The following is a 14,108-nucleotide window of genomic DNA, read 5'->3' on the forward strand; positions in this document are numbered from 1 at the left end:
GATGTGAGGGACAGAGAAGAGCAGTCCTGCGGTGGGGACGCGGCGGCACTGACGACACTCCGGCACACTCGCCCGGCATCTGCCGCGGGCGCTCTCGGGCGGTTGCGGCCATCGCCCGAGGCCCGAGCCATTTTGTCCTCCGCCGTCTCCTTTTTCTTCACCTCTGCGCTGCGTCTGAGGTACATCTTTGCTACTGTCTCTTGTGGCACGCTATCGTCGACGGCGGCGCTATGGTCGATGGCGGTAGCCAGGAGCTCGCCAACTTTGTATGCAAACTGGAATATCCACCCCCGAAAGCGAGTTAACCGTTCGCGTTCTATAGTTCGGCTGGGTCTCCATCGCATGCTGGTGAGCTTCCATCCGCTCGGGGGCCGCAGGAAACTCTGATCAAAATATTGTCAAGGCTCGTTGTGTATTCTCCCCAGATTATCGAGAACTACCAGCTGCAGTCAGGCGACGGCCTCAGCGTGGGCTTCGTCGTAATATGGCTTATCGGCGACTTGTGCAATCTTACCGGCGCCGTAATGGCCGACCTGCTGCCCACCGTGATCATCGTGGCCTGCTACGTGAGCACGCCATCTCTTCTGCCGCGACGGGGTGGCATAATGCTAAACGAACGACCCGAGCAGTATACGCTCTGTGACGGAACCCTGCTCGCCCAAATTTACTACTACCGGAGAAAGCGCGCCCGCCGGGGAGCACCACTCCTCGTGGCCGAAGATCCCAGGCTGTCCATGCTCTACGATGAATCTAGTCCGCTCCTGGCGGGAGATGGTACCGCCGAAGAACCGCCCTCGCGTCCGTCCGTGTGGAAGGAGTCCCTGAGTTTGCGGCCGCGCTGGGATTCGTATTTGCTGTCGGCGTCTTGGCGTGGGCAGTGGACAGGGAGCTGCACAGGGACTCCCCTCGTTCGAAGCCGGACGAGGTCGTAGAGTGGCGAAGCCAGGTCCTTGGGTGGATCAGTGCCGCCCTGTTTCGTGAGTGGGCGCGTGCTCTGGAGAAGTTTTCGACGCTGACGGGTCGCCCAAGTCGGAGCGCGGATTCCGCAGATTGGTGCGTGCCTTTAATTAGCGACGTCGCACGGGCACTCACGGGCTCTGCAGTCAAGAATCTGAGCACGCGGTGTGAGGGGCTGTCGCCCTTCCTGTTTGTGTATTCCATTGCGGGCAACACGACGTATACGCTCTCGATACTGGCCGCCTCGTTGGAGTGGCCGCATCTCGTGGTGAACGCGCCTTGGATTGCCGGTGGGTGCGCACGCCGAACTGGACTATGCAACGTCTGATCAGTGCTGGGTCGTGTCGGTGAACGTGCTCGGCAGGGAGCGCTCTGACCGTCTTCCTGGATCTGTTTGTGAGTTTTGAGTTGGTTTGTCTGCGCGCGAGGCAGTGTACTGACGTATGGACGATAGGTGCTCTACCAATTTGCGCACTACCGACGGGAGGATGGGGAGCGGGCGCGGGCGCGGGAGAGGTCGGAGTGAGGGCATTCTGGACATTGTATCGTCGGTGTGGCGAGGGAGGAATAGAGTAGGGGAGGATTCTGATGGTGCGGGCGGGACTGGGAAAGGCGATAAGGCGCGGGCGGGCGGACTGCTGTTGGCCAAGGCGGCCCGTGCGATGGGCGGGGGCAGCGAGGCGGGCGCCAGCGGAGACGTCGCGGCCTCGTTGCCTTCCTCGTGTCCCGAGTCGCCCTCCCACGTTGCAGGTCACCCACAACTCTTCTCTATGGCACCTACCGCTCGGGCAGACATGCACCCAGCCTCGTGTTCCGTCCATCATCCTCAAACGCTTTATCAATGTCGCATCGCGCCCTCTCATATTTTCCTTCGACCCGCCCGCCGTCCGAATCCGCCCCGCCCCCTCTCCTCCAACACCCCGTGCTCGCTCTCCAGCCCGGCACACACCGCCCCGCCATCGTCTGCCCAACGCCTGCCCACGTAGCCCAGCGGTCTGCCTGTCGCCCGTCGCTGTGCTTCTCGCGTTCTCCGCCCAACAAGCCGCGCACCGTGCTTCGGACGTTGCCGTCGTCGTGGCCTGAGGCCTGAGGTGCGTACCGAGTGGCCGCGTCTTGTCTTCCTCATCCCTTGTTCATCTCCTGTTTCAGTCCCGGTCTCGCGCCTACCCCTCCGCGCCCGACCTCGTCCAGCTTGCTACCTCTTGAACACAAGGTCGGCTCCCCCCGTCTCAGCAAACCCGCCCTCTTCGCTCTTGCGAAACACCAAATCGGTCGCCTACGCCAAATCGAGCTAGAGAACGCGCATATACCAAGGAGGCGGCGGCGGCGCCTCGCCTCAAACAACGAGATTCGGAAACCAGTCGATTGTCTGTCCTCGTCCGCGTCTCTGCTATGCACCACACCCCCCTTGTCCAACCCGCTCCCCGTTTACACCCTTCTGCCATGGCCTACGCGACTCTCGAGCCGCCTCGCCAGCTACGCGCGCCGACGACGATGTCCTGGACCTCCGAAGTCTCCGAGCCACCACCGTACGACCCTCAGTACTGCGACCCTGCGACGCTTATGGCCGCCGCTTACGACAAGACCCTGCCTGCGCCCTTCCGTCGCCCTCCAGAGATCCATGCCCCACCACAGCCTCCCTACCCTGCCCTTACCGCTGGACCCAGTTATTCACGCCCACCGCCGCCACCCGCTGTATGGTCGAGCCCCCGGAGATCAACCGCAAACCTGTCGATCCCCCACTTAAGGGAAGCGATTCACAGCTTAGAGTCCAAGATGGCGAAGCTGCTCGACGAGCGGGATCTTCTGGAGTCGCGTTTGGAACAGGCGGTCCGTATGCAGTCTCCCGTCCAGCGCGTTCCCCACGATCTCCTCGCCTCCATTTTCTCCATTGCGGTGGTCGACGGTGACGACGAAGATTCCATCACGCTTTCCAACCTCATGCTCGTATGCCGGTATTGGCGGGATGTGGCGATCGACTCCCCTATGCTCTGGACCCGCGTCCTGATGGGCACGCACCAGTCCACGGATAGGGCCATCCTGAAGCTCGACCGGTCACGAACAGCCCCTCTGTACGTCTGTCTCGACTTCAGTCCGCGTATGGAGCATGGGACCGTGTCCACGGAGAGCATCGTTACGGCAATCGACCTCGTACGACCCGCGATTTGGAGGTGGAAGGCGTTCCATCTCATCGTTCCAAGCCGCCCCCAAGCCCACGCTGCGCTCAGCAGATGCAAGGATCAAGCGCCGCAACTCGAAGTCCTCTCTATCCGCGTCGCTCACTCCATGCAGGAAGACCACTACTCCAAACCGCCCCTCCCCATATTTGAGCGCGCGACTCCACGGCTACGGGCATCCTCCTTTACCTCCTTCAACTTCGGGTGGGACATCGCGCTGCTGAGCAACCTGCGCGTGCTCAAGCTAGGCGGATATTGGAACGGCTTCTCGCCCTCTGTTGATGTCGTCTTGCAAACCTTGCGCGCATGTCCGCATCTGGAAGAGTTCGTCCTGCGGAATATGTCCGATGTGGACCCGGACGGTTGTGATTCTCATGCGCACGAGGCCCCGGATCAGGACGACTACGCTCTTGCTCGCGTATCGGATACCCGCCAGATCCACCTCCCGAAGCTCCGCAAGGCCTCGTTCTACTATTCCGGCAATGTGCGCACGCGCATCGTTCTCGGTCTGCTCTCGTTCCCCGCACTAGAGCACGTCGAACTGTGCTACCTAGACAACGTGTCCCCCATGCTCGAGGCGCTTCGCAGGCAGTCTCTCACCATCCTCTCACTCAAGCATCTCCGGATTGAGTCTTGCTACTTTAGCGAGCTCAAATTTGCCCGGCTTCTCGCGCGACTCCCGGCGTTGACCTCCCTTGAGCTCGTGGACGTTGAAGACGTCACGTCCAACCTCATGCGGGTAAGTGACATGCGGCCGTCCACTGCATGGTGTCCAGGCTCATCTCCGCCTTCCACAGAACCTTGCCACGCCGCCCGTGTCGCAAATGTGGGTCTGCCCGAAGTTGACGGTCCTCTCAGTCGAAGGCTGCACCTCCCTCGACTGGGAAACCCTCCGCGCGATAGTCGAGTCCCGCCTGCCCCCACACGCCCGAGCGTTCCCCCGCCAGCCGCTCCCACACCAGCCCACCCCCAACCGTCGTTCCCTCAACGACCTCCTCCGCCTCCGCGGCCGCCGTCGCGGCGCAGCTCATGTCGCACTCCAGCGCAAGCGCGCCCGCGCACCGCGCCGCGATGTCCGCCTCCTCCGCTTCCTCCGCCACCTCGTCCGCGTCCTCGTTCGCCGAGACGGCCCGCATCCTCTCGCGGCAGCCGTCCGTGCCGGCGCTTTCGTCGGCGTCGCTCGTGTACGGGCGCCCGGTGCGCCTCGCCTCCGTCGACCTTACCCGCTGCCACCAAGTGAGCAAAGAGATGGTGCAGTGGCTGCGGATGTACGTTGCCGACGTGAAGTGCGAGACAGTCAAGAGCGTCTGGGGCGAGCCGTCCCTGCCATGACCCGATCGCGCTGCGAGGCGCCCCCTTCTCCCCCTAGCGCACGCCCTGGAAACCCGGTCTCAACATCGCCACTCAGCATCCCCTGGCACCTCCAGACCCCCACGACCCCCCGGAAGGAAGCGGAACGCGCGGCCGCTGAGCAGCGGCCGAATGTAAGTTAATGAAGCGTGTATTTATCTGGGCTATTGCTATCGCGCGGTGCTCGTCTCGTTTCGTTTCGTTTTGTTCGAGAACAGTCCATGCGGCTATACCCACCGTCCGCCCTACATACATCATGTATCAATACTTTTTTACACCCTCCAATGAAACCTGCCGCAGAACGCGGCGTGCACCGGCACGCGGACGTCTACATCGTGTCGCGCGGTGTCCCTGCGCCCACGAGGCGCGAGAGCTGGGGCGGCAGAAGGGCATCGAGCGGGGATAGACAAACACATGGGCGGACACGATGCAGCGGCCAGGCACCCCGGCCACAATCTAAGCATCTCTGTCGACGCCGCGGAGCACTCGCCAGCAGCACGAACGGCCAGACAGGGCTAGCCGATGCGCGCGCCCGGCGACTGCTTGTACGTTCCGAACGGACCCACCGAGCCGCGCGGGCCACCAGCAACCGCTGCCGGGGGATCGTCGAGAACGCACCGTGCTCGTCGGGCTCGCCGTCGCCGTGTCCCTCGCCTCGCTCTCGGTGTGTCCTCGCCCTCGCTCTGGCCCTCGCCCTCTCCTTCGCCCTCTCCCTCTCCCTCTCCGTCACCTTCGATCGTCGGATGGTCAGGTTCCTGAGGAGGGGCCGAAGCCGGGACTGGGACCGGGGCTGGAGCGGGCGCCGCAGGAGCAGCGGGCTCTGGAGTTTGTGTGGGTAGGGGCTGGAGGAGGCCATTGGCGAGCGCGATGAGCTCTTCATGCTCACGCTCGAGCCGAGCGAGCTCAATCTCCCGCTCAAGGGCCCAGTCCGCCGCGGCGAGCCGTTTCTCCAGGTCGTCTTCCTCCTCCAGCACCCGGTCGAGGTCGAGTTCGACGTCCTCCCCCTTCTCCGCTTCCTCCGCTCGCTCCGCCTCTGCCTCCTCCACCCGACCCTCGCCCACGTCCACCGCGTGCTCATCCGCGCTCGTCTGCCGCGAGCGCACCCCGGCGCTCGCAGCGGACGCCTCCCGGCGCTTCTCGTTCGCGATCGCGTTCTGGTGCGCGACGTACGCCTCGTACGCGGCGACGTCCTCGCCGTGCATGCGGCGCATGACCGCGCGGAGCATGCGCCCCGCGCGGGCGAGGCTCTCCGAGCGCGCGTTGCTCACCCGCAGCGACTCCTCGACCGCCTCCGTCTCGTGCTGGATGAGGATGCGCTCGTAGTGCCGCATGAGCGCGAGCTCGCGCTGCTGCACCTCGTGCTACAGGGAAAGGGAAAGGGGCCCGGCATGAGTGCAGGGCCGGCGGAATGGGGCATGGGGACGCACCGCCCGCGTGCGGAACGTGGCCATCACGTTCTCGAGGGTCTGCTCGTACTCGCGGATGAGGGCGCTGAGCTGCCGGTTGTCGTTGAGGAGGGCGAGGTTCTCGGCGGACATCGCGTTGTTCATCCGCTCCAGCTCGGCGTCGTACACCTCTGTGGGCGCGGGGTTCGGTCATGCGGGGTGATGCGGGCAACGACATAGGTACCTTTCGGCTTGTCCGTGTTGAATCTGTCTCGAAATCAGCATGTATGCTCTGGGGTCGCTGATGCAAGGTGTGCGAGAGGCTCGTTTGGACAACGCAGCGTCGTACATGCGTGTCTTTGACGGATAAAGCAGGCTTACCGGCGTAGGACAAAGCCCGTCTGCGAATGGATCGCTTGCGCCTAGCAGCAACATCAACACTTCGCCCGTTCCTACAGAAGCACATGCGCAGACCTTGGAGCCATCGGAAAGTGAATGCACATTGACGGCGGTGGACCGGTTGTGGCTCAGTTGCTCGGAGACCTCTGAAAGTAGAGTCCAGACACGAAGAATATCGGGGTCGCCAGGTGAGTCCATAGTGTAGCCGGGTCGAATAGCTGCGCCAAGAAGCAGAGGTGACAAAAGTTGCGGCGGAGGAGGTGAGCGGAGATGGTGAGGGTCGCAAGTTGCCACACTCCCGCTGCGTCGGCCGCGGTGTGCCGCACGTGATCTGCATATGTGAGCGCGCTTAGCGAGAAGCACACTCTTCGACTCGGACCTCGACCTACACATCTTCATGGCGACTGTAACTCACTACATCTACTCGCACTATGATCCGCCTCAGAGAAAAGAGGATGAAGAGGCTGTTGCTGATCTCGCTGAGGAGGACGAGGGAGACCCTTGGCTTACGGAATCCACCTTCGGGGCCAGTCGTCGGGTCAAGAACGCCCTCACATTCGTGCCTGCGGTCGTTTCCTATGACGAGGTGAACAACATGATGGGCAGCGCTTCCTCCTCTCTTCCTTGCGCGGAGGAACCCAAAGCCTCTTCGCAAGTGAGCAGTTGGTACAAGTCCTTGACCCGCGCATCCAATACACCCTCAGGCTCTCTCGCTCCCACAACCCAATCATCTCCCAGATTATCACCAGGCCCATCTGCCAGCGCCACCCCTACTCTCCCTGCCCCAACTGTCTCATCCTCATCATCTACCTCCATCTCTGTGAAGCCTCCCAGGGACAAGAACAATTGGTTCATTAGCAATCCCATCAGCTCGAAGCCTTCCTCTTCGCGATCGACCCCTGCCCCCACTCTTGCCGACATACTCTCCCGGGAGCCGCCGCCTGAGCGTACAGAACAGCCCTTTGTTCCACCAGTCTTCCTCCACATCGGCCCGTCGAACAAAGGCTTCGCCATGCTGCAGCGTGGCGGGTGGAGCGAAGGCGAGGCTCTCGGTGCCGGCGCCGCGAGACGCACACCCAGGCAGAAGGCACGGGAGAAGCGGCCGGCCAGGAGCATCTTGGACGACCGAGAGCTCGCCACCAAGACCGAAGAGCAGGAGATTGCGGTCGACGACGACGACGAGATTCGTGAGGTGCGCCGTATCGAGGTCGTCGATCTCACCCTCTCCGAGTCAGAGGAAGAGGAGGAAGCTGAGGCGGTGCCCGACGGTCTGCCTCCCGCGAACGCCGGGACATCGCATAACCCCACCGCGCTGCTCACACCCATCGCCACGGTGCTCAAATCCGATCGGCTCGGAATCGGTCTGAAGGCGAAGCAGGTCGGGCCATTCAAGGAGTCGAAGAAGCGGGTGACCCACAACCAGGCCGCTCTTGTTGCCCACATCAAGGCTAACGAGGCGGTCCGGATGCGCAAAGCAGTACTAGGTCGCGGCACCAAGGCATTCGCTCGCGTTGCGAAAGCCGAAGCGGAGGTCCGTAAGAGACTGCTCTCGGACCTAAATGCGGACTAGCCAGTCGCGTTTGTGTCCCAGGCCTAGAACGCCGTCAAACGCCATCCAACACACACCCTCCCCCGACATCTTCTCCCGTGGCGACAACGGATGGTTGTGTGTGTGCGGAGTTCGACCTTAATGCCGTCGTCACTTCCGCTCACTCGCTGCCGTTGCGAGCACTGGGTTGCGTCAGGTCGTAGCCAGGTTACGCCGGGTAGCATTGGATTTACGTCCATCCATCGCCAACGCGCCCCATGCTGGTGGAAGCGGACGCCGTCCATTCATGATGCATGCGGCTTGCCAACCGAATGTATCCGTCGCTACATCTCCTCCGTGGAGGCCCGACCGAAGCATATGTCGGCGGGAACAGGCGATCTCGTGTCTGTAGTTGCTGTATTTTGTGTGTATCAAAGTATATCGATCTGTCTGTCGCCGGATGCATCCCGACGGAGCGTGCAGTTTTGTTTGACTTTTGGCAGTCTTAGTCTCGACGGAGACGGTTCGCAGGGCGTCGGACTCATCGGAGGCAGCCCAATGTTCGCGTGCCGGGCCGGGGCCTTCGCAGTGGCGCCCAGAGGCCATCTCAAGACGGCGGAGGCAGGACGGGGTTCTCCATCTCCTCCTTCTGCCCACCCTCCGTGTGCAAAGCAGGCTTTGCATCCCGCCGATACCCCGCCGCCCCATCCCCTCCCCGCTCTCCGCCCACCCGCCCACGATGTCTTGGAAGCTCGGCAAGAGCAAGAGCAAGTCCCCCGCGAATGGCCTCTCCATCCAGGACATGGCCATGGACGCTCGTTCCACGACGCCCACACCCGGGAACCCGGATGGAAAGCCCCAGCCCGGTCTCCTCACCATCCGCGTCCTCTGGGCGGAGGATCTCTCTGTCCCTGGTGGTGCTGCCGTCCCGCCCGCCGTCCAGGCCGCGCTCACCTCCCAGCAGGCCAAGGTCGCTGCCTCCGTCTCGCCCTCGAGTGTCACCCAGCACCGGCTCGCCAACCGTCGCAGCAACCGTGACAGCGTCCAACGCACCCAGTGCTGGTGGCTTCCCTACCTCGTCATGGAGTTCGAGGTCAACCAGGTCCTCATCACCCCGCTCGGTGGTGACCTTGGCAAGCCGCTGTACATGTACGAGACCACCTTGTAAGTCCAGTCCACGTTTTGGCAGTACGCCGTCCCATGAGCGGATGCTGAATGCGCCGATCCCGCACAGCGATGTGTCACGGCACTCCGAGATCTCCATCCAATGCTACCTCCGTACCGAGGAACCCAAGCGCGGCGGCGATGGTGTCGCAGACGACATGGGCAACGATATCTTCATGGGCGGCTCCCGTTTCATGCCTGATTTCGACGACCCCGCGGGACAGGACCAATGGTATGATCTCGTTGGCGGCTCCGGCGGTCGCATCCAGATCGGGGTCTCGTTCAGGCCAAGCTTGGTGAGCACGCCCTCTGCAGACTCTCGCGTGTTCCGCAGGGCTCATGTAGCGCTCTCCAGGGCCAATCGCTGACCATCGATGACTTCGAGCTCACCACCGTGATCGGGAAGGGGAGCTTCGGCAAGGTGCGTCGCCTCGCCTTTTGCATGCGCTTCGCGCTCTGTGGGACTCATGCGTGCCCCAGGTCATGCAAGTGCGGAAGCGGGACACGTCGCGTATCTACGCGCTCAAGACTATCCGCAAGCAGTACATCGTTCAGCGTGGCGAGATCACACATACCCTCGCAGAGCGCCTGGTCCTCGCTCGCGTCAACAACCCGTTCATCGTTCCTCTCAAGTTCAGCTTCCAGTCGGAACAAAAGCTTTACCTCGTTCTCGCGTGCGTCGCCATCTGACTTAGAAGGTCGCGTTGCATGCTGACTATAGTTGCAGCTTCGTCAACGGCGGAGAGCTCTTCCACCACCTACAGCGCGAGCAGCGGTTCAACGAGGTTCGGTCTCGGTTCTACAGCGCGGAGCTGCTTCTGGCGTTGGAGCACCTCCATGAACTTGATGTCGTCTACCGGTCAGTGCGGAGTCGTCTAAATCCGCTCACTCAGTTTGACTGATGATGCGAGATCTACACCAGCGACCTCAAGCCTGAGAACATCCTGCTTGACTACACCGGTCACATCGCGCTGTGTGATTTCGGCCTGTGCAAGCTGAACATGAAGGATTCGGACAAGACGAACACTTCTGCGGCACGCCTGAATACCTCGCTCCCGAGATTCTCTGCGGCCAGGGCTACAGTGAGTTCCCTCCAGCGGGAGACGAGAAATTACGACTTACGTCCCCGCAGACAAGACCATCGACTGGTGGACCCTCGGTGTGCTCCTGTACGAGATGCTCTCGGGTCTTCCTCCCTTCTACGATGGTAAGTATTGCGTCTGCGTCGCGTTGACCGTCAATGCTCAGATCATCGTGCAGAGAACACGGACACGATGTACCAGAAGATTCTTCATGACCCGCTGTCTTCGGCGATGACATCGGCGCGGAGGCCCGCAGCATCCTCACTGGATTGCTCACCCGCGACCCGACGCAGCGCCTGGGCGTCAACGGTGCAGAGGAGATCAAGTCGCATCCGTTCTTTGCGAACCACATCGACTTCCAGAAGCTCGTTCAGAAGAAGATCCAGCCGCCGTTCAAACCCAGTGTCTCGTCTCCCGTCGACGTGTCCAACTTCGACACCGTCTTCACCACGGAGGCGCCGATGGACAGCGTCGTCGAGGGCTCGCAGCTCTCCCAAACCGTGCAGGCGCAGTTTGCGGGTGAGTGGTGTGTGCACAGTGGTGCAGCGAGCCAGTTACTGACACGATCGTCGTAGGCTTCTCGTACGACGGCACTGGGATGCCCATGAGCCCGACATAAACTGCATTCTCTTGCCATCGTCCTCGGATTTCGGAATCCTCGCCCTCGTCCCTCGTCATCATGCTCCACTCTCCGCTCATCACATTCATCCTTACACTATCATCTACCTGGAGGAAGGGTCTCTCGCTGTCCACAAACAATGTTGCCCGTATTGATACTGCTACTGATACGCTCGCCCCGGCTCCTGTTTTCGCCCGGCGGTCCTACATATACACTCCTTACACGTACAGCTCCCGCTAATCGCTGTGCTCGTTCACTCATTCGCTCCATCCGTATATTTACTCGCGTGCCTAGCACGCTGCCAGTCGTTCAGAAGTAAAACCAACATATACTATATTGCTATTGTCCGCCGTCGTGTGGTTCCCGACAGCTCGGCACGCCCAATGTGCACGCCCAATGTGCAAGGACAAGGATGAGGGCGCCAGAAGTCTCAAGGGCGGGTGATGGGTCCACAGGGACACAAGGGCGTGGGCAGCGTCGCGCTCGACGGCTTCTCCTTGTGTGCAAGGTGGGAATGTTCAGACTCCAGCCCGAGATCGATCCGCTAACAGACGCGATTATATCTTGCGCACGCATTGCTCTCTCGAGACTCAGAACTACTCTCCATACCCCCCTCCCTGAGATGACCTCCGTCTACAACCTTCCTGTGTCCTACGATGCCGTGGACGGCCCGAGGAAAGCGCCTCAAGGCCACGTGCTCGCAACCATCGACGCCATGGTCGGGCCGATGCCGCCCGCCAGATTTCTGAACCGTTTCCTTCCTCAGCCTGCCTTCTCGATCCCGAACCACCTCCTCCCCAGCAATGACGCCTTCACACACGTACCGGACATGGCCGACAGTGTCGCAGAGATCTACGAGCCCCTGGTAAGTTACCCTCATACACGCTGCGCAACTTAGACATGCTGAGTTGATGTGACAGGCCGCGGCGTTGAATCAACGCACAGAGGGAGGCCCACGCTGTCCAGGTTTCGTGTTCGACATCACCGCGGCGCGGATTGCGCATCCAGACAGGCGCAGATACATGAAGCCGCATATATGCTGCTACAAGGAGCCCAATCTGGAGATCGTCCAGGCCGCCGACAAAGCCTCGCGCATTGATCTCGGGTACGCCGAACTCTTCATCGACGTCTCCCCCGACCCCCTCCGTGACTTCTTCAACAACCCCCCGCCGGACGTCCGGAGATCCAACTACAGCCTGCGAAGCTACCACCACGTGTTCACCGGCCAACGGAGGCACGAGCACGTGGAAGACCTCTTCGGCCAGCACATCGCGCACGTCGTCGAGGTCCTCGCCCGGCAGTCGCGCACCTTCCTCTTCACCGTTGCCATCCATGGCTCGTGCGCGCGGCTCCTCCGCTGGGACCGCTCCGGGTGCGTCGTCTCCGAGGCCTTCGACGTGCGCGCCCGCCCGAACGTCCTCTGCGACTTCCTCTGGCGGTTCTCCCAGACCTCCGACGCCGGTCGCGGCCACGACACCACGGTGGAATACGCGCTTCCATGGGAAGAGGTGCGCTTCCGGGACGCCGTCCGCCTACACATCCTCACACAGCTCGACCCCGGAGAGGACTTGGAGGAGGCCGTCGAGCAGCATTACGCCCCGGGCCAGGTATTCGCCGCCCGAGTCTTGCACCAAGACCATCCGGCTTCCGACGAGCACACGCGACGGTTCCTCTTCTCCCGGCCTGTCGCGTCGTCCCTCGCGCTGCTCGGGCACGGCACGCGCGGTTGCTGGGCCGTGGACGCGGCGACGAGCGAAGTCGCGTTTCTCAAGGACACCTGGCGGAACGTCGGCCGGACGAGGAGGTCGAAGGGCACACCATAGCGGCCCTAAGGCTGCGCGGGGTGCGCTTCGTGCCCTCCGTCGTGTGGCATGGGGACGTGCCGTCCCAGGCGTATCAGCATCCGCCGGTCTATCTGGCAAGTAAGTGCCTGCGCGTTCACTGTCCTCTCCTTTCTCACCGCCCACAATAGACGAAGTGCAGTCGACACGCACCGACGAGCTCCTTGGCCGTCACCGGCCGTCATGGGCATGCGCGCCCATTGACAGCCAAGAATTGAAAATCGCACCGCAAGCACGACGGCATTACCGGCTCGTGTTGGGGACCGTCGGACGGCCTTTCAGCACTCAGCGAGGCACGAAAGAGCTGTTGCATGCTTGCCACGATGTGTTTACTGGTGCGTGCTTCCTTGTGTTACTAGCTCAGTGCTCACGGATCTTGACAGCGATGAGAGACGCCCTTGCGAGAGATCGCCGCCTGCATCGTGATATCAGCACAGGCAATATCGTCCTGGTGCAGGAGCCTGACAGTGAAACGCGACGGGGATATCTCATCGATTGGGAGCTGTCGAGCAGGGTGCGCGCGGATGGGCGCGCGGAGAAGTCCAAATCGGTGGTAAGTCGACTTCTTTCTCACCACACCGGCTGATTCCGAGCGGACACCGTGGCAGGGTACGGCGTGGTTCATGGCAAAGCGCCTCTCCATCCGCCTGCTGGTTCAAGGCTATCCCCACGTCTTACAGGACGACATGGAGTCTTTGCTTTACGTGGTTCTCCACGCCGCTTTGCGGTGGCAGCCGCATGATTTACCCCAGGGCGCGCCCCGGGAAAGGTGGAATGTGTTCTACAAAAGCAACCTGGCCACCGCCGCACGCGACGCCGCGGCGGGCGTCCGGTTCGACAGCGACGCGGTCAGGGAGTGGCTGGACACCATGATGGCCTTCCACGCCCCTCTCCCCACCCACGGCGCCGAGCTCAGGGACAAGTGGACGGGCGACGGCCAGGCGGTCGACGACTTCTGGACCGACTTCCTCGCCACCCGCGACCTCGAACCCGCCAACCGGACGGAGCACGAGTTCCGGGCCGTGGCCTCGCCCACCGCGCCGTTGGCACCGTGGACGTCGGCGAGCCGCCCTCCTATGGGCGAAGGCTGGGTGTCGAGCTCGCGCGAGCTTTCCTCCTTTGCCTCGCCCCGCCCTCGCCCCCGTCGCCCTCGCCATCGCCGTCGGTATATCCCTCTCCCTTCAATTCGCGTTCTCCTACGCCAGTCCCGGAATTGGCGCCGAGGAGGAGGACGAGGCGCAAAGAAGTAGAGTTCTTGGGCCCAGTCGTCCCAGGTCGCTTGCGGACCAAATCCCAGCGCCGTCAGGTGCGTCGGGTATAAGTGAGGGAGGGGTGAATGTGCTGTGCGTTGCTTTCTATGTTTTGTCGCTCTATGCTCTCGGGTCAGTGTGTAGTTGGTTTTGTCGTCGCTGTGTCTGTCGCATCCGTCTCGCATGTCGTCTCCGCTGTATTTACCTGTTGTATGTGTTGTCGCTTTGCCGTCTTATGCACAATGCTCTCGTGTCAATTTCCCTTCGCGCCCGAAATCCAAACATAATCACTTTTGCGATGCAGATCCGTCGAGGAACAAAAAATTGAAACCCAAAACACAGCCCGAGGTGCCAGC

The 14,108-nt window shown here is 62.0% G+C and overlaps 6 protein-coding genes across 6 annotated transcripts; 5 read left to right on the forward strand and 1 right to left on the reverse strand.

Moving 5' to 3' along the window:
* Positions 1-230: 230 nt before the first annotated feature.
* BXZ73DRAFT_89868 (PQ-loop-domain-containing protein) lies at positions 231-1,483 on the forward strand (the record flags this gene model as incomplete). The annotated part of the gene is made up of 9 exons (XM_048025421.1): positions 231-266; positions 323-348; positions 404-566; positions 630-806; positions 827-977; positions 1,030-1,053; positions 1,104-1,247; positions 1,322-1,353; positions 1,412-1,483. 9 exons carry the CDS (start codon positions 231-233, stop codon positions 1,481-1,483), a joined length of 825 nt encoding a protein of 274 aa, XP_047877960.1.
* A 917-nt stretch (positions 1,484-2,400) lies between these two features.
* BXZ73DRAFT_89869 (uncharacterized protein) lies at positions 2,401-4,466 on the forward strand (the record flags this gene model as incomplete). Its single annotated transcript, XM_048025422.1, has 4 exons — positions 2,401-2,486; positions 2,625-3,873; positions 3,932-4,068; positions 4,178-4,466. The coding sequence occupies 4 exons, from the start codon at positions 2,401-2,403 to the stop codon at positions 4,464-4,466; spliced, it is 1,761 nt and encodes a 586-aa protein (XP_047877961.1).
* Positions 4,467-4,999: 533 nt separating this feature from the next.
* On the reverse strand, positions 5,000-6,466 carry BXZ73DRAFT_101226 (uncharacterized protein; the record flags this gene model as incomplete). The annotated part of the gene is made up of 6 exons (XM_048014832.1): positions 5,000-5,076; positions 5,215-5,845; positions 5,912-6,060; positions 6,114-6,136; positions 6,251-6,291; positions 6,344-6,466. 6 exons carry the CDS (start codon positions 6,464-6,466, stop codon positions 5,000-5,002), a joined length of 1,044 nt encoding a protein of 347 aa, XP_047877962.1.
* A 199-nt stretch (positions 6,467-6,665) lies between these two features.
* On the forward strand, positions 6,666-7,838 carry BXZ73DRAFT_101227 (uncharacterized protein; the record flags this gene model as incomplete). The annotated part of the gene is made up of 1 exon (XM_048014833.1): positions 6,666-7,838. The coding sequence occupies one exon, from the start codon at positions 6,666-6,668 to the stop codon at positions 7,836-7,838; it is 1,173 nt and encodes a 390-aa protein (XP_047877963.1).
* A 697-nt stretch (positions 7,839-8,535) lies between these two features.
* Positions 8,536-10,661, forward strand: BXZ73DRAFT_89872 (AGC/Akt protein kinase; the record flags this gene model as incomplete). The annotated part of the gene is made up of 11 exons (XM_048025423.1): positions 8,536-8,960; positions 9,031-9,256; positions 9,316-9,381; positions 9,441-9,634; positions 9,688-9,819; positions 9,883-9,935; positions 9,980-10,042; positions 10,093-10,167; positions 10,221-10,263; positions 10,299-10,561; positions 10,618-10,661. 11 exons carry the CDS (start codon positions 8,536-8,538, stop codon positions 10,659-10,661), a joined length of 1,584 nt encoding a protein of 527 aa, XP_047877964.1.
* A 622-nt stretch (positions 10,662-11,283) lies between these two features.
* Positions 11,284-13,752, forward strand: BXZ73DRAFT_101229 (uncharacterized protein; the record flags this gene model as incomplete). Its single annotated transcript, XM_048014834.1, has 6 exons — positions 11,284-11,526; positions 11,582-12,448; positions 12,553-12,583; positions 12,634-12,837; positions 12,886-13,055; positions 13,111-13,752. The coding sequence occupies 6 exons, from the start codon at positions 11,284-11,286 to the stop codon at positions 13,750-13,752; spliced, it is 2,157 nt and encodes a 718-aa protein (XP_047877965.1).
* Positions 13,753-14,108: the final 356 nt, after the last annotated feature.

Source organism: Epithele typhae (genome assembly GCF_022376455.1).
Source record: "Epithele typhae strain CBS 203.58 chromosome Unknown BXZ73scaffold_23, whole genome shotgun sequence".
Taxonomy (NCBI): domain Eukaryota; kingdom Fungi; phylum Basidiomycota; class Agaricomycetes; order Polyporales; family Epitheliaceae; genus Epithele; species Epithele typhae.